The following is a 25,439-nucleotide window of genomic DNA, read 5'->3' as shown; positions in this document are numbered from 1 at the left end:
ACGGCACAAAATACTCCAAGTGCAGTCTCTGGACAGATCTAACAAGATGTCCCAACTCTTGTACTCAATACCCTGTCGGTGTAATTGTTTTAATTCAGTGCATTGCATAGATATTGGTTTAATTATTATTTTCATACAGTGCATTGCTTGGATTATTCAGGCGTTGATATAATTATCGCTGTTATTTTAACATGGTGCATTGCACGGACTAAGTTGGGACATGCTTGAGATGGGTCATTTGCATCAATATCTCCAACACTCCAGCTCAGCATAAACCACCACCTAAACAATGCACCAAATCAGAATTAATAACGATACCAAGCCCTGGGTAACCAGGGTCGGTGGAACCACCGCCCTCCCAGCGCAGAGCATCGCAGGGAGCCCCGGGCGCCGCTGCAGCTGCAGCCCAGACCCGGGCGGTCACGTGGGCCGGAGCCCAGACCCGGGCGGTCACGTGGGCCGGAGCCCAGACCCGGGCGGTCACGTGGGCCGGAGCCCAGACCCGGGCGGTCACGTGGGCCGGAGCCCAGACCCGGGCGGTCACGTGGGCTGGAGCCCGGGGCTGCTCGCTGATTGGCCGCCGTCGGCAGCGGGCGGGGAGGGTTCAGGGGTCGGAGTTGAGAGGAGAGGGAGATGGCGGCTCCCATGGGCGAGGTGTTCTGGCTGTGCAGCGATCCCACGGAGGCCGGGACCCGGATGGAGGTTCGGGAGGGGGGGCCCAAGGTGAGGGGGGGGAGGGAGGAGGAGGAGGGGGGGAGGGGGGGGAGAGGGGAGGGAGGGAGGGGGGAGGGGGGAGGGAGGGAGGGAGGGAGGGAGGGGGGAGGGGGAGGGAGGGAGGGAGGGAGGGGGGAGGGGAGGGAGGGAGGGAGGGGGGGGAGGGAGGGAGGGAGGGGGGGAGGGGGAGGGAGGGAGGGGGGGGGGAGGGAGGGAGGGAGGAGAGGGAGGGAGGGAGGGAGGAGAGGGAGGGGGGGGAGAGGGAGGGGGGGGGAGAGGGAGGGAGGAGGGAGGGGGAGGGGGAGGGAGGGAGGAGGGGAGGGGGAGGGAGGGAGGGGGGGGAGGGAGGGAGGGGGGGGGGGAGGGAGGGGGGGGGAGGGGGAGGGAGGGGGGGAGGGAGGGGGGGGGGGAGGGGGAGGGGGGGGGAGGGAGGGGGAGGGGGGAGGGGGGGGCGGGGGGGGGAGGGAGGGGGAGGGGGGGAGGGAGAGGGAGGGAGGGGGGGAGGGGAGAGGGAGGGAGAGGGAGGGAGGGGGAGGGGGGAGGGAGGGGGGGAGGGAGAGGGAGGAGGGAGGGGGAGGAGGGAGGGGGAGGAGGGAGAGGGAGGGAGGGGGAGGAGGGAGGGAGGAGGGAGGGAGGGAGGAGGAGGAGGGAGGGAGGAGGGGGGGAGGGAGGGAGGAGGAGGGGGGGAGGGAGGGAGGAGGAGGAGGGGGAGGGAGGGAGGAGGAGGGAGGGAGGAGGGGAGGAGGGGGGGAGGGGAGGAGGAGGGGGGGGGAGGGGGGGGGAGGGGGGAGGGAGGAGGAGGGAGGGAGGAGGGGAGGAGGGAGGGAGGGAGGAGGGGGGGAGGAGGGAGGGAGGGAGGAGGAGGAGGGAGGGAGGAGGAGGGGGGGAGGGGGAGGGAGGGAGGGAGGGAGGAGGAGAGGGAGGGAGGAGGAGGAGGGGAGGGAGGGGGGGAGGAGGGAGGGAGGAGGGGGGAGGGGAAGGAGGGAGGGAGGGAGGGAGGGGGGGAGGGGGGGGGAGGGAGGGAGGAGGGGGGGGAGGGAGGGAGGAGGGGAGGGAGGGGGGGGAGGGAGGGAGGAGGAGGGGGAGGGAGGGAGGGAGGAGGAGGGGGAGGGAGGGAGGAGGGGGGGGAGGGAGGGAGGAGGAGGGGGGGGAGGGAGGGAGGAGGGGGGGGAGGGGGGGGAGGGAGGAGGGGGGGAGGGGGGGAGGGAGGGAGGAGGAGGGGGAGGGAGGAGGAGGGGAGGGAGGGAGGAGGGGGGAGGGGGGGGAGGGGGGAGGAGGGGGGGAGGGAGGGGGGGGGAGGGGGGGAGGGAGGGGAGGGGGGAGGGAGGAGGGGAGGGAGGGAGGAGGGGGGGAGGGAGGAGGGGAGGGGGGAGGGAGGAGGGGGGAGGGGGGGAGAGGGGGAGAGGGAGGGGGGAGGGAGGGGGGGGGAGAGTGAGGGAGAGGGGGAGAGTGAGGAAGGAGGGAGGGGGGGAGGGGGAGAGGAGAGGAGGGGGAGAGAGGAGGGAGAGGAGGGAGGGAGGGGGAGAGGAGGGGAGAGGAGGGAGGGAGGGGGGAGAGGAGGGAGGGAGGGGGGAGAGGAGGGAGGGAAGAGGGAGGGGGGAGAGGAGGGAGGGAGGGGGGAGATTAGGGAGGGAAGAGAGAGGGGGGAGAGAGGGAGGGAGGAGGGAGGGAGGAGGGAGGGAGGGGGGAGAGGAGGGAGGGAGGGGGAGAGAGGAGGGAGAGAAGGAGGGGGAGGAGAGAGAGGAGGGAGGGAGGGGGAGAGAGGAGGGAGGGGGAGAGAGGAGGGAGGGAGGGGGAGTGAGGAGGGAGGGAAGAGGGAGGGGGAGGGAGGAGGGGAGAGGAGGGAGGAGGGGGAAGGGGGGAGAGGGAGGTGGGAGAGGGGGAGGAGTGGAGGGGAGGGGAGAGGAGGGAGGGAGGGGGAGGGTTCAGTGAGGCAGGGGGTGGTGAGGGTTTTGGGGACCGGGGGTGTCTGGAGACGGGTTCTGAGGTGGAGGAAGGTGAGAGGATGGGGGTGTCTGGGGATGATGAGAGGGGTCAGTGTGGGGGTGAGGGAGGTCAGTGAGGAGGGGGTGGTGAGAGGATGGAGTTAGTGAGGTGGGGGGCTTATTGGGGGAGGGGAAACAGTGAGGGGGTGAGAGGTGGGGGTGTGGGATCAGGACGGGAGTGTCTGGGGATGGGGAAGATCCGTGAGGTGGGGGTGTGGGGACGGGGATCTGGGGGAGGCACAAGGGGAGAGGGTAAGTGGGGTCAGTGAGGCGGGGGTGGTGAGAGGCCTGGGGATTGAGTTAGTGTGGTGCGGGGGTTATTGGGGGGAAGGTGAGAGGGGTGGGGGAGAGGGCGAGGGGGTCAGTGAGCTGGGGGTGGTGAGGGGGTCTGGGGATGGCGGGGTCTGTGGGTTTGGTGAAGGGGTCTAGGGATAGGGGTCTATGGGGGGGTGGTGAGTGGTCAGGGAGGGGGGTTTGGGGGGTTTGTGTGTATGAGGGGGTAGGAGAGGAAGGTGTGAAGGTGAGGCAGGGGTGGTGAGGGAAACTGGGGATTATTGCACCCAGGGGAGTGTGATGGGATTGAGTGTACCTGGAGAGTGAAGGTTGCGGAAAGTATGCTTCTGGGAATGTATCCATGTGTTAGTGTGACCGGGGGAAAGGGGTGGAATATATCTGGAGGAATAATTCCTGGGGAAATTACCCAGAGGAGAAATGCACTGAATTTATTGGTATTGGTTTATTATTGTCACTTGTACCGACATACAGTGAAAAACTTGTTTTACAAACCGATCATACAGGTCAATTCATTACACAGTGCTGTTACATTGAGTTAGCACAGAGTGTATTGATGTAGTACAGGTAAAAACAATAACAGTACAGAGTAAAGTGTCACAGCTACAGAGAAAATGCAGTGCAATAAGGTGCAAGGTCACAACAAGGTAGATCGTGAGGTCAGAGTCCATCTCATTGTTTAAGGGAACCGTTCAATAGTCTTATCACAGTGGGGTAGAAGCTGTCCTTAAGTCTGGTGGTACGTGCCCTCAGGATCCTGTATCTTCTACCCGATGGAAGAGGAGAGAAGAGAGAATGTCCCACAATCCAGACAAGTGTGAAGTAAAGCATGTTGGGTCAACTCCTACTGGCAGGAGGTACACAGCAAATTGCAGGGACCTTAGGGGAGACCTTTGGGTGAAAGACCATAGCTCCCTGAAAGTGTTGACATTGTGAAGAGGGTTGCTTGCTCCAGTGGTGGGTCCTGATGCTTTAAGAACATCCATGGGAGCAGACCCAGCAAACGGGCAACATCGTCAGGTGTGAATAGAATGTTGGAAGCAGTAGAAGTGGTGGAAGAGAGCAGTGGACGCACTCATTCAACACTTTCAGCCTGTATTATTGTCTTGGTTAAGGGACTTCCTGGCACTTTGACCAGGCTTTTAGGGGTACACAGCCTTCTGCTTTTGATGAGATTGATCCATTTTTGCACTCTCTTGTGTCGAAGGGAAAGGGACTCTTTGCCACTAAGGCTATAAGGAAAGGAGAGACGATCTTTGTGGAGCAGCCCTTGGTTTCTGCCCAATTTCTCTGGAACGCCTTGTACAAGTACAGAGGTAAGGATCCAAGTCCAGGCTTGCTGATTCCTTAGTTGTCTCTTGAACAGACTGTCTTTCTGGGCTATTGTGCAGGACAGTTAAGATTCTGAGGTCACATTTAAACCAGACCAAGTGGAGATGGCAAATTTCCTTTTCTGAAGGACATCAGTAAACCAGATAGGTTTTTGTGACAACCAGTAGCTTTTTACTCCAGATTTACTTCTTAATCAATTTTCAATTTGTGTGAAAGATGTGGTTAAACTGGAAAGAGTGGAGAAAAGATTTACGAGGATGTTGCCAGGACTCGAGGGCCTGAGTTATAGGGAGAGGTTGGCCAGGCTGGGTCTTTATTCCTTGGAATGTAGGAGAATGAGGGGCGACCTTATAGAAATGTTTAAAATTATGAGAGGCATAGATAAGGTGGATGGTCTTTTCGCCGGGGTAGGGGAGTCTAAAACTAGGGGGCATAGGTTTAGGGTGAGAGGGGAAAGATTTAAAAGGGACCTGAGAGGCAACTTTTCCACACAGAGGGTGGTGAGTATATGGACCGAGCTGCCAGAGGAAGTGGGTGAGGCAGGTAGAACCGTATCATTTAAGAAGCACTTGGACAGGTACATGGAGGGAAGGGGCTTGGAGGGATGTGGGCCGAATGCAGGAAATTGGGACTAGCTGGGTGGGCACGGTGGTCGGCATGGACTGGTTGGGCCAAAGGGCCTGTATCCGTGCTGTATTGCTCTTTGACTAACTAATCACTTGACATGGTGAAATTTAAACTTGTATCTCTGGAACAATGTGCCAGCCACTATGTTAACATGCCCCTCAGAGTTGATTCCCCACACATCTTCTCCCGCCCCTTTCCCCTCTGTTCTTATTTCCATTTCTCCTTCATCCAGCATCACTTTGACTGGATCAATGCACTTGGTTTCAAATTCTATCACTGAGTAAAGCTACTTCTCCAAGGTTCCCTATTGGATATATTTATGGCTTTCATTAATCTGTGGTTCCAGTCTCTTCTGCTGGAGGAGGAACCATGGAGCATAAAACAGTACATCGTAGGAGCAAGCACTTTGGCCCGCTGTGTCTGTGCCAACCATGATGCTGATTTAAACTGCATATCTTACTGCAGTTTAAGGTGAGGGGGGAAGGTTTAAAGGGGACCTCAGGAAAATATTTCATACAGAGGATGGAGGGTATATGAAATGAGCTTTCAGACGAAATGGTAGCAGGTAAAAGACATTTGGACAGTTACATGGACAGGAAAGGTTTAGAGGGATAGGGGCCAAATGCAGGCAAATGGGACTAGCTCAGGTAGGCACCTTGGTTGGCATGGATGAGTTGGACTGAAGGGCCCGTTTCTGTTATGACTATGACCTGGTCCATATCCCTTCCTTCCCTGCCTGTTCATGTGTCTGTCTAAATGTCTCTTAAATGTTGCTGTTGTATCTGCATCCACCACTTTCCCTGGCAGTGTGTTCCAGGGACCCACCACTCTGTGTAAAAAAAAACTTGGCCTGCACATCTCCTTTAAACTTTCACCCCTCTCCTTAAACCTATGCCCTCTAGTATTTGACATTTCCATCCTGGGGGTTAAATATTCTGACTGTCTACCCTATCTCTGCCTCTCATAATTTTATAAACTGCTATCAGGTCTCCCCTCAGCCTCCAATGCTCCAGAGAAAACAACCCAAGTTTGTCCAACCTTTCCTCATAGCTCATACCCTCTAATCCAGGCAGCATCCTGGTGAACCTCTTCTGCACCCTCTCCAAAGCCACGTCCTTCCTATAATGGGGTGACCAGAACTGCACACAATACTCCAAGTGTGCCCTAACCGAAGTTTTCATAGAACATAGAACAGTACAGCACAATACAGGCCCTTCGGACCACCATGTTGTGCCGACCTTTAAACCTCACCTAAGACTATCTAACCCCTTCCTCCCACATATCCCTCTATTTTAAATTCCTCCATATGCTTATCTAACAAATACAGCTCCAACATCTTCTCTAGCTCTACCCCAACAACTTGCTTAAAAATCTTGATCCACTCATCTCTCAGATTTCACTTTTCCAGAGAGGAGATCCCCACCCAGTTTAATACTTTCTGACGTTTATATAAATCAGACTCAGATAGCCACTGGAAATCTCTACCCTTTGGTGGCAACCTTCTGGGCACAGTCGCTGGATGGTCGAGCACTACATTAGCAATTCAGGGGCGCATCCCTCCCCACCATCGGGAGTATCGACCGGAGGCGCTGCCTCAAGAAGGCAACATCCATCATCAAAGATCCCCACCATCCGGGCCGTGCCATCTTCTCACAGCTCCCATCGGGCAGGAGGTACAGAAGCCTGAAGTCTCACACCACCAGGTTCAGGAACAGCTTTAACCTTTCAGTTCTTGAACCAACCTGCACAACACTAATCACTACAGTGTAGCAACACTATGACCACTTTAATCACTTTGCACTAAAATGGAATTTTTTTGTTTTAATTATGTTCTTTCTTTTAAAAATTGTGTTTAATTTGTGTTTTTCTTGTGAATGCTGCTTATCTGATGCTATGTGCCTGTGATGCTGCTGCAAGTTTTTCATTGCACCTGTGCACACATGGACTTGTGCAGATGACAATAAAGTCGACTTTGACTTTAGGAGTTCAAATCTCACCACCGCAAGTAGGTCAACAAACCATGTCATGGAACTGAAGCTTGGCAATTTCTGTGTGATTGTTCTAAAAACCCAGCAGTACTGGGGATTGCAAAGGCTCCATTACAGACATTGTCAACCCTCCTTATCAGCTGCTACTTGAAGAATCTTGCTGCAGTTGTACAAAACTTTGGTTAGACTGCACTTGGAGTATTGTGTACAATTCTGGTCACCACCATACAGGAAGGATGTGGTAATAATAGAGAGGGTGCAGAGGAGATTCACCAGGGTGTTTCGTGGAACAGAGGGCTGTAGTTATAAGGAGAAACTGGATAGTCTGTGTTAATGAATGTGGCTGAGAGTTGACCTTATAGAGGTTTATAAAATTATAAGGGGGCATAGATAGGATAGATTGAATTTTTTTTTCCCAGGGCAGGGGAGTCTAGAACTAGAGGGCACAGATTTAAGGTGAGAGGGGAGAAATTTAGAGGATTCTGAAGGGTAGGAGTGTGTGATGGGATGGTGTAGAGGGAGCTTCACCCTGTGTCTGACCCTGGGAGTGTGTGATGGGACAGTGTAGAGGGAGCTTCACCCTGTGTCTGACCCCGGGAGTGTGTGACGGGACGATGTGGAGAGAGTTGTACCCTGCATCTGAGCAACTTCTTTTCTTTAAAATCTATTTTTGACAAATGTTTAAATTAAACCCATGTCCTTGCTGTCCACGGTGCACCCCAGTCCCTGTCATTGGTTCCAGAAAGCCTCCAACGAGTCACTGCCTGCTCCCTCTCCTGGGGTAGGTAATCTCTCAACGGCCCACTGCTTGGACCTGTGAATGGCCACCCTGGCTACACGCAGGACCGAACCAACAGGGAAGTCCCCTGACCCAGTATGGAGGGGGATTTTCTCCGGGAGTGTAGCAATGGGACAGTGGAAAAGCAGCTTCACTGCATCTTCCTGTGTTTGGATTTCTCCGCAGCATGTGATCACTGTATGAGGTCGCTGGAGACAGCCGAGGAGAACAGCAGAAGACTGTCGGGAAATCCCAGCCTGAACCTTCCCCATCCAGAGCAGTGCACTGTCCGGAAGGAGCTCTTTGATACTTGTCCTATGTGCCAGGTGAGGGAGGCTTTTATAATTCTTGAGAGTTGTGGGAGCTGCACGCATCCAGACAAGTGGAGGGTGTACCATCACACTCCTGACGTGCCCTGTAGATGGTGGAACGGTCTTGGGGTGTCAGGGGGTGAGTCACTGACCTGCTCTTGTAGCCACGGTATTATGTGGTTGGTCTGGTTGAGCTTCTGGTCAGTGGTGACCCCCCCACGATGTGAACTCAGCAATGGCAGTGCCATTGCACGTCAAGGGTAGGTAGTTAAGTTCTCTCTTGCTTGCCGGAGATGTTCATTGCCTGGTATATTTGTGGCATGAACCCACTTGTCAATTATCAGCCCCTGCCAGAATCAGATTTATTATCACTGACTTGTATGATGTGAAATTTGTTGTTTTACAGCAGCAGTACAGTGCAAGACAATAATTACTATAAGTTACATAAATATAACGAGGTAGTGTTCATGGGTTCATGGACTGTTTAGAAATCCAATGGCGGAGGGGAAGAAGCTGTTCCTGAATCGTTGAGTGTGGGTCTTCAGGCTCCTGTACCTCCTCCCCGATGGTAATAATGAGAAGAGGAGTGTGTGATGGGACAGTGTAGAGGAGCTTCACTCTGTGTCTAACCCCGGGAGTGTGTGATGGGGCGGTATAGAACATAGAACACTACAAGCCCTTCGGCCCACAATGTTGTTCTGACATTTTATCCTGCTCTAAGATCTATCTAACCCTTCCCTCCCACATAGCCCCCCATTTCTCTATCATTCATGTGTCTATCTAAGAGTCTCTTAAATGTCCCTAATGTATCTGCCAGCACAACCTCTGCAGGCAGTGCATTCCACACACCCACCACTCTCTGTGTAAAACAAAAACACTTGCCTCTGACATCCCCCTTATACCTTCCTCCAATCACCTTAAAATTATGTCCCCTCGTGTTAGTCATTGTCACCCTGGGGAAAAAGTCTCTGACTGTCCACTTGATCTGTGCCTCTTATCATCTTGTACACCTCTATCAAGTCATCTCTCATTCTCCTCCTCTCTAAAGAGAAAAACCCGAGCTCGCTCAACCTATGCAATAGATTGTTGCATTTGCCTGCTGATGATGTCCGGCTAGCTGGTCTATAGTTCCCTGTGTCTTCTCTCCCTCCGAAACAGCGGGTTTACATGTGCTGCCCTCTGATCTCTGAGAACCGTTGTGGAACTTTTTGAAGTCTGGGAGATGACAACCAATGCATCCATTGTTTCCATAGTCACCTTCTTCATGTTATGTGGAGGAATGTGGGCTCTCTTGCAGAGTGGGATGTACTGTTGCATTGCTGACCTGCTAATTGTCGAGTTTGTTTCCCTAGGTACTCTACTGCAGCACTGAGTGTAAACAGGCTGCACTGAAGCAATATCATCAGGTCCTGTGCCTTGGTCCTTCAAAGGATGACCCCCAGCACCCTCTGAACAAGCTGCAGGAAGGATGGAGGTTAGTGTCAACCTTCAGCCCTCGTTCACAGGCCAAACCTAACGTGTGTCCGATTCTGATTACTGTGGGGTAGAGTTATTTTGTTGGGTCGTTGCTCCAGCCTTTGGTTCAATAATCCCGATCGATGGGAGTTCACATCGTGGTTTGGAAATCTGAACTGTGTGTAGATTTGGAAATCAAAAGCCAGGCTTTAAAAATGGCAGTGAGGCTGCCCAAAAAAAAAAGATATTCTTCAATCTACTGTTGTCCTGAAGACCCAGAACTAGTTGTCTCTCCAGACGAACTGTTCCTGTGTATTTACAACACTGGTATCTGTCTGACAATGGGGAACAATCCCCACGTTGGTCCATTTGCACAGGTGCAGTGAAAAACTTACTTGCAGCAGCATCATAGGCGCAGAGCATCAGATAAGCAGCATTCACAAGAAAAACATAAATTGTGTATAATTTATGTTTAATTTTTACAGGACAGAACACAAATAGAACAAAAAAAAGTCCATTATAGTGAAAAGTGGTCCCAGTGTTGCTATACTGAGGTAGTGATTAGGGTTGTGCCGGTTGGTTCAAGAACCGAATGGTTGAAGGGAAGTAGCTGTTCCTGAACCTGGTGGTGTCGGACTTCAGGCTTCTGTACCTCCTGTCTGATGGTAGCTGCGAGAAGGTGGCATGGCCCAGATGGTGGGGATCTTTGATGATAGACATTGCCTTCTTGAGGCAGTGTCTCCTGTAGATACTCCCGATGGTGGGGACGGATGTGCCCGTGATGTGTTGGGCTGAGTCCACTACTCTCTGTAGCTCCTGACGTTCCTGCACATTTGAACTGCCGTACCAGACCGTGATGCAACCAGTCAGGATACTTTCAATAGTACATCTGTAGAAGTTTGTTAGAGTGTTCGGTGACAAGCCAAACCTCGTAATGCGCAGGAATTTAAAGCTGCTGACTCACAAAAAGCAGGGAGAAGTCCTGAAACATCCAACTACCACCCCGTGGGCCTTCTCTCAACCATCAGCATGAAGCTGGAAGGTAAGGTGAGATAAGATATCTTTATTAGTCACATGTACATCGAAACACACAGTGAAATACATCTTTGTGTAGAGTGTTCTGGGGGGCAGCCCACAAGTGTCGCCACACTTCCGGCGCCGACGTAGCATGCCCACAACTTCCTAACCCGTACGTGTTTTGGAATGTGGGAGGAAACCGGAGCACCCGGAGGAAACCCAACAGTGCACTTACTCAGCAATGTTTGGTGAATCAGTGCTCACTCTGGGTTCTGTTGCCCCCGTCCTCTGACTCTACTTTCCTGAAGACTGTATAGATGTGTATGTATATAGTGCAGAGATTCAGTGATAAATAAATACTCTCCCTCTATTTCAGGAATATGCATTACCCTCCAGAGACTGCGAGCATTATGCTAATGGCCAGAATGGTTGCCATAGTGAAACAGGTAATTAAAGAGACTCCCTGACTTTGGACCAAAGATGGGTATGGGGCCACAGGCTGCGTTTGGTGGGTTCAATGAGAACCAATAAGCAGTGTGGATTATTTCGACCAAAATTATCCAGATATGGTGTGCAGACAGATCAGGAAAAGTGACCAGGTATCTCATCTGCCTTGAATATAAAAAACATCCACAGTGTTTGTTGTAGCTCTAAGTAGCACTTTTGCCTCATTGAATGCTTAATCTAACTTGATGCAAGTTCACAAGAATGATCCCAGGAATGAAAGGCTTGATGTATGAGGAGCATTTGATGTCTCTGGGCCTGTACTCGATGGAGTTCAGGTGGATGAGGGGGGAATCTCATTGAAACCTACTGAATACTGAAAGGTCTGGATAGAGTGGATGTGGAGAGGATGTTTCCATCACTGGGAGAGTCTAGGATCCGAGGGCACAGTCTCAGAATATAGGGACGTTCCAAGGAGGAATTTCTTCAGCCAGAGGGTGGTGAATCTGTGGAATTCGTTGCCACAGAGGGCTGTGGAGGCCAAGTCATTGGGTGTACTTAAGGCAGAGACTGAGAGGTTCTTAATTGGTAAGGGGGTTAAGGGTTATAGGGAGAAGGCCGGAGAATGGGATTGAAAAATATCTGCCATGATTGGATGGTGGACAGATTCAATGGGCCAAATAGCCTAATTCTGCTCCTATGCGTGAGAACGAGAGTGGGAAGCAGTTTGAAAAGGTAGGCCTGTTGTTGTTGCTCTTGTTACTGTGGTGAGTTGATAGGCCTGTTGATTAGTGAATTAGCCAATAAAAAGAAGTTAGGGTCAAGCGAGCGGCCATTGTGTGAGTGGACAGTGTTAGGGTGGGGAGCTGAGTCTTTGGCGTGGAGTAGGTGAGCGGAGGCTTCTGGTAGGTTCTCTTTCCTTCGCTGTTATTTGTAATTTTCTTTGTATGGAACAGTGGGAATGCCGGTCAGGGCAGGTCTGCTCCTGTAGCATGTGGGAAGTCAGGGAGACCTCCAGTGTCCCTGATGACTTCCTGCAGGAAGTGCATCTGGCTGCAGCTCCTCACAGACCACGTTAGGGAGCCGGAGCTGGATGAACTCCAGGTCATTCAGGAAGCTGAGGAGATGATGGATAGGAGTTACCAGGAGGCAGTTACATCCAGGGTGTGGGATGTAGGTAGTCGGGTGACGGTTAGGGGAGGGAAAAGGAACAGACAGTCGGTACAGGATACCCCAGTGACCATTTCCCTTGATAACAGGTGTATGGTTTTGGATGCTGTTGGGGGATGAATCACCAGTGGAGAGCCACGGCCGGGTCTCTGGCCCTGAGTCTCGCTCTGTGGGGGGGGGGGGGGGGGGAGGAGTGCGATAGTGATAGGGGATTCGTTGGTTAGGGGGACAGGAGATTCTGTGGACAAGAACAGGACTCCTGGGCGCCAGGGTCAGGGGCGTCTCGGATCGGGTTCTTAAGTGGGAGGAGCCAGAAGTCATGGTGCACATTGGCACCAACAACATGGGTATGATAAGGGATGAAGTCCTGAAGATGGAGCATTGGGAGTTAGGAAGCAGGACCTCAAGGGTGGTAATCTCTGGATTGCTGCCTGTGCCACGCGCCAGGGAGAGAAAGAATAGGAAGGTACGGCAGACCAACGAGTGGCTGAGGAGTTGGTGCAGGGGGCAGGGGTTCAGATTTGTGGATCATTGGGATCTCTTCTGGGGAAGGTACGACCTGTACAAAAGGGACAGGTTACACCTGAACTGGAGAGGGACCAATGCCCTTGCGGGCAGGTTTGCTCGAGCTGTTGGGGAGGGTTTAAAGTAGCTTGGCAGGGGGATGGGAACCGGAGTGTTAGATTATAGAGGATGGATCAGTCGGTGTAGAAGTAGATGCGAAGTGTACAGAGAAGGTGAGGAAGGACAGGTGGGGGACGGGGCATAACTGCAGTCAGTTAGATGGGTTGAAGTGTGTTTACCTTCGTGTGAGAAGTGTTAAGAATAGGGGTGATGAACAGAGCATGGGTCAGTACATCGAATTACAGTGTTGTGGCCATTACAGAGACTTGGCTGTCGCAAGGGCAGGAGTGGCTGCTTGAGTTTCTGGGCTTTAGATGTTTCAAGAGGGATAGGGCGGGGGAGTGGGATGGCATTGCTAATCAGGGATAGCGTCACAGCTGTAAGAAGGGAGGACATCATAGAAGGATCATCTATTGAGTCAGTGTGGCTGGAAGTCAGAAACAGGAAGGGAGCGATCACTCTATTGGGAGTATTCTATAGGCCCCCAAATAGCCATTGGGACACTGGGGAGCAGATAAGGAGGCAGATTTTGGAAAGGTGCAAAAATGACAGGGTTGTTATCATGGGTGACTTCACCTTCCCTAATATTGACTGGCATCTCCTTAGTGCAAAAGGATTAGATGGGGTGGAATTTGTTAGGTGTGTACAGGAAGGATTCCTGACACGGTATGTGGACAGGCTGACTAGAGCAGAGGCCATGCTGGATCACGTATTAGGCAATGAATCTGGTCAGGTGACAGACCTCTCGGTGGGCGAGCATTTCGGGGATCGTGACCACAACTCCCTGACCTTTAGCACAGCCATGGACAAAGATAGAAGCTGACATTATGGTAAAGTATTTAATTGGAGGAGGGCAAATTACGATGGTATTAGGCAAGAACTTGGGAGCGTAACTAGGAACAGCTGTTCTCTGGTAAGTGCACCGCAGAAATGTGGAGGTTGTTTAGGGACCACTTGCATGGGGGTCTAGATAGGTTTGTCCCACTGAGACGAGGAAAGGATGGTCGGGTGAAGGAACCATGGTTGACAAGAGAGGTGGAAGGTTTAGTTGAAAGGAAGAAGGAAGCATATTTAAGGTTTAGGAAGCAAAAATCAGATAGAGCTCTTGAGAATTATAAGTTGCCAAAGCTGCCAGAAATAGTGGCTGAGGCAGCACATTAGCAACATTTAAAAGTCATCATGGATAGCAGAGGTTTAGAGGGCTATGGGCCAAACACTGGCAGGTGGGACTAGCTCACTGGACAACACGGTTGGCATGGACGAGTTGGGACGAAGGGCCTGTTTCCCTGCTGTATGACTGTGACTAAATATAAGATGAAAATTAATTATTATTGCATTCCACACATTAAAACTACTTTCAGGCTAAAGAGGTTATAGAGCAGTAATTATGGCTTAAAATACCCGAAGATCTTGTCAGTCTGTTGGCTTCCACTGATTACACTGGAGAGTGTCACCGCTGTGCTCCCTGTGCAAGATCGAGGCTTCTGGGTTATTGAGTCACAGAATGATGCAGCAGGGAGACAGGCCCTTCAGCCCACCACGTCCCTGCCAACCATCAGCTATCCATTGACACTAATCCAACTTTATTCTCCCCACATTCTCATCAACTGCAGGGGAAATTTACAGCAGCCAATTAACCTTTCAACCCGAACATCTTTGGGATGTGGGAGGAAACCGGAGCACCCAGGGAAAACCCACAAACGGTCACACAAATGTGCAAACTCGACGAAGATGGTACCTGAGGTCGGGATCGGACCCGGGTCTCTGGAGCTGTGAGACAGCGGCTCTGCCCACTGCACCGCCTGTTTAACTGTGCATGTGCAAACTCGAGAAATTACCCTGTTGTAGTGATGAATGCTGAGAGTCACACTGCTGTTCCCATAACAACTTCCAGGCCAAGACTGCAAAATGGTCAACCAGGGGTTTCGAGGGATATGGGCCAAACACGGGCAAATGGACTAGCTTGGCGGGCATCATGGTCAGCATGGACTAGTTGGGCCGAAGGACCTGTTTCCATGCTGTTTTACTCTATGACTCTACATTGTGCATGTGTTGAGTGGAGCAGTCTCCCTGGATAGTTGGTTTATTATTGCCACGTGTACCGAGGTACAGTGAAAAACTTTGTTTGTATTTCATCCATACAGATCATTTCATTACATGAGTACATCGAGGTAATACAAAGGAAAACAATACAGAATAAAGTGTTACAGTTACAGAGAAAGTGCAGTGCAGGCGGACAATAAGGTACAAGGCCATAATGAGGTAGATTGAGGTCAAGAGTCCATCTTAGCATACTAGGGGACTGTTCAATAGTTTTATAACAGCGGGATAGAAGCTGTCCTTGAGCCTGGCGGTACATGCTTTCAGGCTTTTGTATCTTCTGTCCGTGGGAGGGGGGAGAAGAGAGAATGTCCGGGGTGGGTGGGGTCTTCGATTATGTTGGCTGCTTTACCGAGGCAGCGAGAAGTGTAGACAGAGTCCATGGAGGGGAGGCTGGTTTCCGTGATGTACTGAGTTGTGTCCACAACTCTCTGCAGTTTCTTGCGGTCCCGGGCAGAGCAGTTGCTGTACCAAGCCGTGATGCCTCTAGATAGGATACTTCCAGTGGTGAGTTTGGTGAGTGTCAATGGGTAGAAGCCAATGGTGTTGGTATTCATTTATTATTGTCACTTGTACTGAGGTACAGTGAAAAACTTGTCTTGCAAACCGATTGTACAGGTCAGTTCATTACACAGTGCAGTTACATTGGGTTAATATAGAGTGCATTGATGTAGTACAGGTAAAAACAGTACAGAGTAAAGTGTCACAGCTACAGAGAAAGTGCAGTGCAATAAGGTGCAAGGTCACAACAAGATAGATCGTGAGGTCAGAGTCCATCTCATTGTATAAGGGAACAGTTCAATAGTCTTATCACAGTGGGGTAGAAGCTGTCCTTAAGTCTGGTGGTACGTGCCCTCAGGCTCCTGTATCTTCTACCCGATGGAAGAGGAGAGAAGAGAGAGTTGATAGATTTTTGAGAAAATAAAATAATGGCATATGTCAACAAGCGTTTTAAGACGGCAGGGGCAGCATAGTGACATAGTGGTTAATGGTGCTGCCTCATAGCTCCAAGGATCCAGGTTCAATCCTGAGCGATGCTGTCTGTATGGAGTTTGTATGTTCCCCATGTGGCCTTACCAGTTTCCCCCAGGTGCTCTGGTTTCCTCACACCTCCCAAAGAAATGCCGGCAGGTTAATTAACCACTATAAATTGCCCCTCGTGTTGGTATGTTGCGAAAAGAATCAAAGGGGAGTGGATAGACGTGAGGGAGAACAGGCAGCAGAACCACAAGGAAATGAGGGGGGAAATAGGAGTGACGGGATTGCTTCCCTGTGAGTCGGAATGGACCTGATGGGTCGAATAACCATCATCTGTGTCACCATAAGAATGGGCACAAGGTGGTGAGTACACAAATAGAACAGTGACTTTGGACATTTGATTCTCTAAGCTCTGCATTATGGGGTCAAGGGAGAGTAATTTCCCCTTTATATCTGGACTGTTTTAGACCGATCGATTGCTGAGCATTATCAGTGTACCTCGGGGCTTCAAGCACATTACAACTGGATGGATCTCGTCTTTATTCACCTAAAGTCTGCAGTACTGCATTAAATATCGTTCGTCTGTTTAATGTTGGTGTTATTGTAGAGTCATAGAGCAATGCAGCACGGATACAGCCCCTTCGGCTGAACGAATCCATGCCGACCGTGTTGTCCACCTAGCTAGTCCTAATTTTCTGCATTCCTCCATATCCCTCCATGTACCTCTGACACCTCTACTTGTTTCTTAGTTGATAATATTGTACCTGCCCTCGAGTCCTGGCAACATCCTCGTAAATCTTTTCTGCACTCTTTCCAGTTTAACCATGTCTTCCCTATCTTGTCTTGTGCCGTGAACATTTATACCTTTTCATCCATGTCTATCTTTTTAAGGCCATCAAAGCTGGGAGGTGCCTGTTGTTGAACCTTACCTCAATGGCCGTGGCTCGGGACTGCAGGGGATTGCGTGCCGTGTGCCAGTTTAACTAACTTCTACCTGTGTGACTTTCTACCTAAAGGCTAAAGACAAAAGCCGCTGGATGAAGCTCTTCTCTCAGTTCTGCAGCCGAACGGCCAATGAGGAGGAGCTGATCGTTCATAAACTGATCGGGGACAAGTTCAAGGTATGTGTTGCACTCACATCACTGCATTCACTGCGTTGGCACAACTCTTCTCGTCTGTGTTTACCACGGAGGAGGTCGTGGAAGCTAGTGAGTGTATGAGAGGGAACAGTGTTATCCTGGAGCATGTCAACATCATGAAGGAGGAGGTGTTGGAGGTCTTGAAACACTTAGAGGTGGATAAATCCCTGGGCCTGACTAGGGATATTATGGGAAGCAAGATAGGAGATTGCTGGGGCCGTGGCAGAGATTTTTGTACCTTCGTTAGTCACAGGTGAGCTACAGGAAGACTGGAAGATGGATAATATTGTGCCTTTTATTTAAGAAGGGCTGCAAGGACAAGCCGGGGACCTACAGGCTGGTGAGCCAAACATCAGTGGTGGGGAAAGTTACTGGAAGAAACTCAGTGAATCCGAGCAGCGTCTGTGGGGGGGGAAAGGACGGTCCCGATGCAGCCTCTTGACCCACAAGGTTGACCATTCCTTTCCCCCACAGATGCTGCTCGACCTGCTGAGTGATCTTATAGAGGTGTATAAAATCATGAGGGACATAGAGTGAATGCACACAGTCCTTTTCTCAGGGTTGGAGCATCAAGAACTAGAGGGCACAGGTTTAAGGTGAGAGGGGAGAGATTTAATAGAAACCTGAGGGGCAACTTCTCCCCTCCAAGAGGGTGGTCCATATGTGGAACGAGCTGCCAGAGGAAGTGGTTGAAGCAGGTACATTAACAACATTTAAAAGGTACTTGGACAGGTACCTGGATGGGAAAGGTTCAGAGGGATATGGGCCAAATGCGGGCAAATGGGACTAGTTTAGATGGGAATCTTGGTCAGCATGGACCTGTTGGGCTGAAGGGCCTTTTCCTGTGCTGTATGACTCTATAACTCTGTGACATATTTAAGACAGGCATCGGGACAGGTACTTGAATGAACAGAGCACAGAGGGAAATAGAATCACAGAGGGAAATAGGTGTGATGGTCGGCATAGACTAGGTGGGCCGAAGGGCCTGTTTCTATCCTGTACAGCTCTCTGCATCAACAAGAGGTTCCGTACTGGGGTCAGAGAGAGGTCGGCAAATAGCCCAGGGCTGCCTCTGTTTCTGTGTAACAGACTTGAAGCTCAGGGGGCCTCCTGTTCCTGTGTTACAGGCTGATAGGGCTGAATGGCCTCCGATTGCTCATGCTGTTACCACGCAGTGCCAGATCTCATTGGTGGTTTCACATCTTGCTGCTTGCTTTCAGGGTCAGCTGGAAATGCTACGGCAGCTCTTCACCAAAGCTCTGTATGAGGAGAGCCTCAGCCAGGTAAACACTGCCCAGAGGCTAAACCAAAATCCTCACTGGGTCAGTGAGGATCCACTGGTAATGGTACTCCGCAGCCACATTCTTCATCGTTTGTTGCTTCGTTTCAGTATCGTACTTTGTTTTCCCCCCCTCTGCCCTTCCCCGCCCTCCCCCTCCACACACTTTCACCTGTCCTCTCACCCCCCCCACTCACTCACCCGTTCCCCCGTGACCAAAACCCGCCCCCGCCCCCCCCCCCCCCCCCCCCCCGACACCCCCATTCTCTCAGCCCTGCCCTCACCAGCTCTCTGTCTCTTGCAGTGGTTTACACCAGAGGGATTCCGCTCGCTGTTTGCTTTGGTTGGAACCAATGGACAAGGCATTGGGACCAGGTGAGTTGTGACCCAGTGACGGGGATGGACGGGCAACTCCTCGGCCTCCCTCTTGTTGGAGAATCCAGAACTAGGGTCACGGTGTTGTGCTGATCTTGATGCTAATTTACACTAAATGTCCTCCTGTGTATCATCCACATCCCTCCACTCCCTTCACGTTCATGTGCCTATCTAAAAGCCTCAAACTCCACCAAGCGCCTGTTTCCACTACTGCCCCTGGTATCCTATTATATGCACCTACCACTCTCTGTGTAAAAAACTTGCCCCTCACGTTGCCTTTAGACTCCACCCAACACCCCCCCTCCCCCCACCCTGGGGAACAGACTCTGATTGTCTACCCTATCTATGCCCCTCATAATTTTAAAACCCTCTATCAGATCTCTCCTCGGCCTCCAATGCTCTGGGGAGAACAACCCAGGTTTGTCCAGCCTCTCCTTATAGCTCATACCCTCTGATCCAGGCAGCATCCTGGTGAACCTCTTCTTCACCCTCTCCATAGTCTCCACAACCTTCCTGTAATGAAATTTTCCCACCAATCCTCCCATCTTCCTGCCTTCATTGGAGTGGGGACCAGCTACATTCCAAACTCTTGGCTACTCTCAGAGGGAGAAGGGAGTCTTTATGGATTCAGAAACTGAAGAGAGAGACTTGCTTTTCGATAGAACGTCTTATGACGGGTGTGCAACAGGTTTGGGGTTCCCATGATATAGTCTGAAAGGGCTGAATGTCCTCCTGTTTCGATGAGTGAACTGTTTCTGTTTCAGCTCACTGAGTCAGTGGGTCCACGGCTGTGACGCACTCGAGCTTCCTGGGCAACTTCGAGAGGAGCTGGATGGGTTCATTGACCAGTTGTACAAAGACATCGAGAGAGGTAGGTGTTCGAGATGTACAGCTGTTTCTGTATAACGTGTGTGTGTGTCTCTATTTGTACCCGAAACAAAATCAGAAAACACAGGAAATACCCAACGGCTCAGGCCATTTGACCCATAAGACATTAGGGTGAAAATGGCAGAATTAGGCCATTCGGCCCATCGAGTCTGCTCCATCATTCAGTCATGGCTGATTTATTTTTCCCTCTCAATCCCACTCTCCCACCTTCTCCCCCTAATCCTTAACACCCTTACCAGTCAAGAACCTCTCAGTCTCTGCCTTAATTACACCCAACGACTTGGCCTCCACAGCCCTCTGTGGCAACGAATTCCACAGATTCACCACCCTCTGGCTGAAGAAATTCCTCCTCACCCCAGTTCTAAAGGGACGTCCCTTTATTCTGAGGCTGTGCCCTCTGGTCCATAGACTCTCCCAGTGATGGAAACATCCTCTCCACATCCACTCTACCCCACCCTTTCAGTATTCGGTAGTACCCATTGACTTTGAGCTAGCTCTTTGGAAGGGCAGTGTGGGACATCCTACTTCCCTGCTCCTTCTCCGTCTCTGTCCCCCGTGACGTGGAAAGTCAAACCAGCATAGGACGTGTACTATGAATGGTAGGGCACTAAGGAGTGTAATGGAACAGAGTACAAGTGCATAGCTCATTGAAAGCGTTAGACAGGGAGGTGAAAAAGGCATTTATCATGCTGGCCTTCAGTCAGGGCACTGAGTTTAGGAGTTGGGACATTGTATTGTATAAGTCATTGGTGAGGCTGCACTTGGAGTACTGTGTACAGTTGGTCGCCCTGTTACAGGAAAGATGTGATTAAACTGGACAGAGCACAGAGAAGATTTACGAGGATGTTGCCAGGACTCGAGGGCCTGAGTTATAGGGAGAGGTTGGCCAGGCTGGGTCTTTATTCCTTGGAGCATAGGAGAATGAGGGGTGATGTTTAAAATTATGAGAGGCATAGATAGGTGGACGGTAACAGTCTTTTCCCCAGGGTAGGGGAGTCCAAAACTAGGGGGCATAGGTTTATGGTGAGAGGGAAGAGATTGAAAAGGGACCTGAGGGGCAACTTTTTCACACAGAGGGTGGTGAGTATATGGAACGAGCTGCCAGAGGAAGTGGGTGAGGCAGGTACAACAGTGTCATTTAAGAAGCATTTGGAGGGGAGGGGCTTGGAGGGATATGGGCCGAATGCAGGAAATTGGGACTAGCTGGGTGGGCACCGTGGTCGGCATGGACTGGTTGGGCTGAAGGGCCTGTATCCGTGCCGTATTGCTCTATGACTGAATCCCCGGGAAGTTTAGAAGTGACTGTGTGGTTCTTGTGTTCTCTGGTGGAAGAGGCTGTGTGTGTGCTGGGGGGGGGGGGTAAATTAATGCACTGATGGTTTGGGTGTCTCCACAGAGAGCGGCGAGTTTCTGAACTGTGAGGGATCCGGACTGTACATCCTACAGAGCTGCTGTAAGTAACCAAAGTGGAGCATAGGGGCTAACCACAGATCAACATCGCCCTCGCTGTCACAGCAACGTTAACACTCCTGCCAGAACGCAAGGAATTAGTCCTGGTGACAGTCAGTGACAGGACACTGGGGGAGAGGGGTTACTGAGGGACTGTGAGGGAGGGGGATTAACGTCAGTGGGGATACAGTCAGTGACGCGCTGGGGGAGAGGGATTACTAAGGGACGGTGTGAGGGAGCTGGATTAACGTCAGTGGGGATACAGTCAGTGACGGGACACTGGGGGAGGGGTCTATCACTATGTAACACTGGGGTACGGTACCGGTGGGGACGGGACTGTCACTGTTTAACACCGGGGTACAGCACTGGTGGGGACAGGTCTGTCACTGTGTAACACCGGGGTACAGTACTGGTGGGGATGGGTCTGTCACTGTGTAACACCGGGGTACAGTACTGGTGGGGACAGGTCTATCACTGTATAACACTGGGGTACAGTACCGGTGGGGACGGGTCTGTCACTGTATTACACTGGGGGACAGAATCGGTGGGGACAGGTCTGTCACTGTATAACACCAGGGTACAGTACCGATGGGGACGTGTCTGTCGATGTATACAGGGTACAAGAATGTTGGATGGGTCTTTTGCTGTATAGAAATGTGTTACAGTACTCGCCAGTACAGTTCAGTCACTCGTTGAGGTACACTGCTGGTGGCTTCGTGTTTGTGACTCCATATTGTGGGTACAGTCCTGGAGTAGACAGACTGATCAATTTCCAACACCAGAGTATGGTACTGATGGGGGCAGGAATGGAGCACCAGTGATATCATCAGTGGAACAGTGAGGAGGCAGCAGAAGCTGTGGTGAGGGGAGGGGCGAGGGGGGGCCAGTGAGGGGTGGAGGGAGGTGGGAGCAGTGGGGCAAGGTGGGAGCAGTGGGGAGAGGGGCGAGGTGAGGTGGGGGCCAGTGAGGGGAGAGGCAAGGGGGCACACAGGCATGAAGGTGACGTGTGCACACGGGTGTAACTTTTGGCCTCCTCCACAGGTAACCACAGCTGTATCCCCAACGCCGAAACCACCTTTCCGGAGAACAACTTCCTCCTTCACCTGACTGCACTACAGGACATCCTGGCCGGGGAGGTGAGCTCTTGTCGCAGTGTCGGTTAATGTCTGGGCATGGGAATATAACGTCAGCAGGCAGCCACGTCACCCTCCAAAAAGGACAAGGGTTAGGCTCCTTTCTCCAAAACAACATTCCCAGTGGTGCTGTCATAGAGTCACAGTCAGGAAACAGGCCCTTCGGCCCATTGTGTCTGTGCTGGCTGTCAGATACCCATCTACGTCCGTCCCATTCCCCGGCACTTGGCCCACAGCCTTCTCTGCCTCAGCTCAGTGCTTCAATTTTGTGAGAATCTCTGCCTCCACCACCCTCTTGGGCAGTGCGTTCCAGATTCCAGCCCTCCTCTAGGGGAAAAAAATCCTTCTCGGGTCCCCTCTGAACCTCTTATCCCTCGCCTTAAACCCATGCTGTCAAGGGTATAAGCTTCCTACCTTCTGTGCTATCAATGCTGCTTACAATTTTGTACACTTCTATCAGGTCCTGCTTCAGCCTCCTCTGCTCCCAGGAAAACACAACCAGCCTGTACAGTCTCTCCTTGCACCTGAACCGCTCCATCCCAGGCAACACACCAGTGAATCCCCTCTGCACCCTCTCCAATGCAACCACATCCTTCCTACAATCCAGTGACCAGAACTGCATAGGGTGCTCCAACTGTAGTCTAACCAATGTTTGAAATATTTGAACCATAACCCCTCCACCCTGGTCTCTGTTAGGAGTTTGAGGAGATTCGGTACGTCACCAAGCACTCTTACAAGTTTCTACAGATGTACGATGCAGAGCATTCTGACTGGTTGCATCACCGCCTGGTACTGAGGCTCCAATGCAGAGAGTTGCAAGAGGCTGCAGAGGGCTGTAGACTCAGCCAGCTCCATCACAGGCACAACCCTCCCCACCATCGAGGACATCTTCAAGAGGCGGTGCCTCAAGAAGGCGACGTCCATCACTAAGGACCCTCACCCTCCAGGACATGCCCTCTTCTCGTTACTACCATCGGGGGGGAGGTACAGGAGCCTGAAGACCCACACTCAACGTTTCAGGAACAGCTTCTTCCCCTCCGCCATCGGATTCTGAATGGTCCCTGAACCCGTGAGCACTGCCCCATCATTCCTTTTCTTTGCACTATTTATTTATTTTGGTAATTTGTAGTAATTTTCTGTCTTTGCACTGTACTGCTGCCGCAAAACAACACATTTCACATCATGTGTCAGTGATAATAAATCTGATTGTTATATTCTGTGCCCTGGCTAATGAAGGCAAGTGTTCTTTATGCTTTTTCTTTTATACCACCTTATCTACCTGGGACATATCAAGATCCCTCTATTTCTCAGTACTTCCTAGCATCCTACGATCCCTGTGTATATCTTTAATCGTCATCCTAAAATGCATCACCTTCCCTTTTCATTAAGTTGACCTGCCATTGTTCAGCCCTTCTTGCCAATCAGAATCAGATTTATTATCCGTCTTATATGACGTGGAATGTGTTGTTTTGCGGCAGCAGTACAGTGCAAACATATAAAATGACTATGAGTTACAAAAATACATAGCGCAAAAATAAGAATAATGATGGAGTGTTCGTGGGTTCATGGACCATTCAGAAATCTGATGGTGGGGGGGAAGAAGCTGTTCCTGAATCGTTGAGTGTGGGTCTTCAGGCTCCTGTACCTCCTCCCCGATGGTAGTAACGAGAAGAGGGCATGTCCCGGGTGGTGAGGGTCCTTAACGATGGATGCCACCTTCTTGAGGCACCGCCTCTTGAAGATGCCCTCGAGAGGCAGCCCTCTGCAGCCTCTTGTGATCCTGTGCATTGGAGCCTCCGTACCAGGAGGTGATGCAACCAGTCAGGATGCTCTGCAGCAACTCTTGAGCTGAAGATTGCCCTCCTCACCATCGGCACTACCACCAACCTTATCGTAAACCTTGCTGTCATACCTCCTGCACTCACCCATCGCCTTTATGTTTGCTCACGATGCGTTTACCCTCCTTTGAGTGGTTGGAGGAATTAGATATTCTTTCAGTGAGGGTGATCTTATTGAAACACATAAGATCCTGAGGGGACTTGACAGTAGATGTTGAGATGTTTCCACCAGTGGGAGGATCTCCAGTGAGGGGACACAGTTACAAGATTAGGGACGTTCGGTTAAAACTGTGCAGGGATGGTGATTCTGTGTAATTCACAGTCCTGGAGGCTTGTAGATCCTGGATCATTCAAGGAGTAGAGATATTTTTGAAAGATAAAGGGAATTGAGGGCTGTGGGGCAGTGACACAGAAGAGGAGTTGAGACCAGCATAGGTTGGTACTGGAATTGGTTCATTATTGTAACTTGTACCGAGGTCCAGTGAAAAACTTGTCTTGCCCACCGATCGTGCAGGTCAATTCATTACACAGTGCAGTTGCATTGAGTTAGTACATACAGAGTGCATTGATGTAGTACAGGTAAAAACAGTAACAGTACAGAGTAAAGTGTCACAGCTACAGAGAAAGTGCAGTGCAATAAGGTGCAAGGTCACAACAAGGTAGATTGTGAGGTCAGAGTCCATCTCACTGTATAAGGGAAACGTTCAATAGTCTTATCACAGTGGGGTAGAAGCTGTCCTTAAGTCTGCTGGTACGTGCCCTCAGGCTCCTGTATCTTCTACCCGACGGAAGAGGAGCCATGATTATATTGAGTGGCAGGGCAGGCTCAAGGGGCCGAGTGGCCTACTTGTGCTCCTGTTTTCTTGTGATCTTCGGGGGTTTGCAGGGTTGGACATATCGCTCCTCACGACTTGATTTACTCCTCACTGCTAATCTCAAAGCTGATATTGATGGACCTTAGGAGACACCAGAGACTGCAGACGCTGGGATCTGGAGCAACACACAATACACTGGAGGAACTCAGCCTGTCGAGCAGCATCCGTGGGGGGAGAGGCGTGGTCGACATTTCAGGTCAAGACCCTGCATCGGGACTTGATAGACCTTTGGTTAGGAGCTAAATTAAATTGTAGAATGGGTTTGAAGGGCCTCCTGTCTGTGTGTGGTTGCTGGGCTGGTGTCAGCGGAGGTCGGCGTGGACTTCATGCTGCATTTCTTCCATTTCCACAGGAGATCTGCATCACCTACCTGGACTGTTGCCAACGTGAGCGGAGCAGGCACTCCCGGCACAGGATCCTCAGGTACTGACAACCCCACCCCGAGCCCCCCCTCTGCCCCTCCCCTCACGCACGCTCCCCCCTCACGCGCACTCTCCCCTCCTCCTCTGCCCTTCGTCCCCCCTCCCCTCCCTGTGCACCCCCAACCCCCCCCCCCCTCCGCTCCCGCCTCTGCCCCTCCCTCCCGTCCGCTCCCCTCCCTGTGATGGGACGGTGCGGAGGGAGCTTCACCCTGTGTCTGACCCCGGGA

General features: G+C 51.6%; 1 protein-coding gene across 2 annotated transcripts in view; it reads left to right on the top strand.

The window, feature by feature from the left end:
• The first annotated feature begins 602 nt into the window (after positions 1-602).
• Positions 603-25,439, top strand: part of smyd5 (SMYD family member 5) — a 30,878-nt gene continuing 6,041 nt past the window's right edge. Inside the window, exons 1-12 of one of the 2 annotated variants that reach the window (XM_052038598.1) lie at positions 603-723; positions 4,198-4,306; positions 7,902-8,041; positions 9,379-9,500; positions 10,875-10,944; positions 16,831-16,935; positions 18,174-18,236; positions 18,537-18,607; positions 19,372-19,478; positions 20,892-20,948; positions 21,986-22,080; positions 25,143-25,213. In XM_052038598.1, the coding sequence (XP_051894558.1) occupies positions 634-723; positions 4,198-4,306; positions 7,902-8,041; positions 9,379-9,500; positions 10,875-10,944; positions 16,831-16,935; positions 18,174-18,236; positions 18,537-18,607; positions 19,372-19,478; positions 20,892-20,948; positions 21,986-22,080; positions 25,143-25,213 (1,100 nt within the window). In that variant the 5' untranslated portion in view covers positions 603-633. The remainder of the gene's footprint in view (positions 724-4,197; positions 4,307-7,901; positions 8,042-9,378; positions 9,501-10,874; positions 10,945-16,830; positions 16,936-18,173; positions 18,237-18,536; positions 18,608-19,371; positions 19,479-20,891; positions 20,949-21,985; positions 22,081-25,142; positions 25,214-25,439) is intronic. The other variant, XM_052038604.1, reaches the window with a different exon arrangement.

Source organism: Pristis pectinata, chromosome 2, assembly GCF_009764475.1.
Source record: "Pristis pectinata isolate sPriPec2 chromosome 2, sPriPec2.1.pri, whole genome shotgun sequence".
NCBI lineage: Eukaryota > Metazoa > Chordata > Chondrichthyes > Rhinopristiformes > Pristidae > Pristis > Pristis pectinata.
Note: the sequence above shows the minus strand (reverse complement) of the source record. Positions and strands in the feature narration are given on the sequence as shown.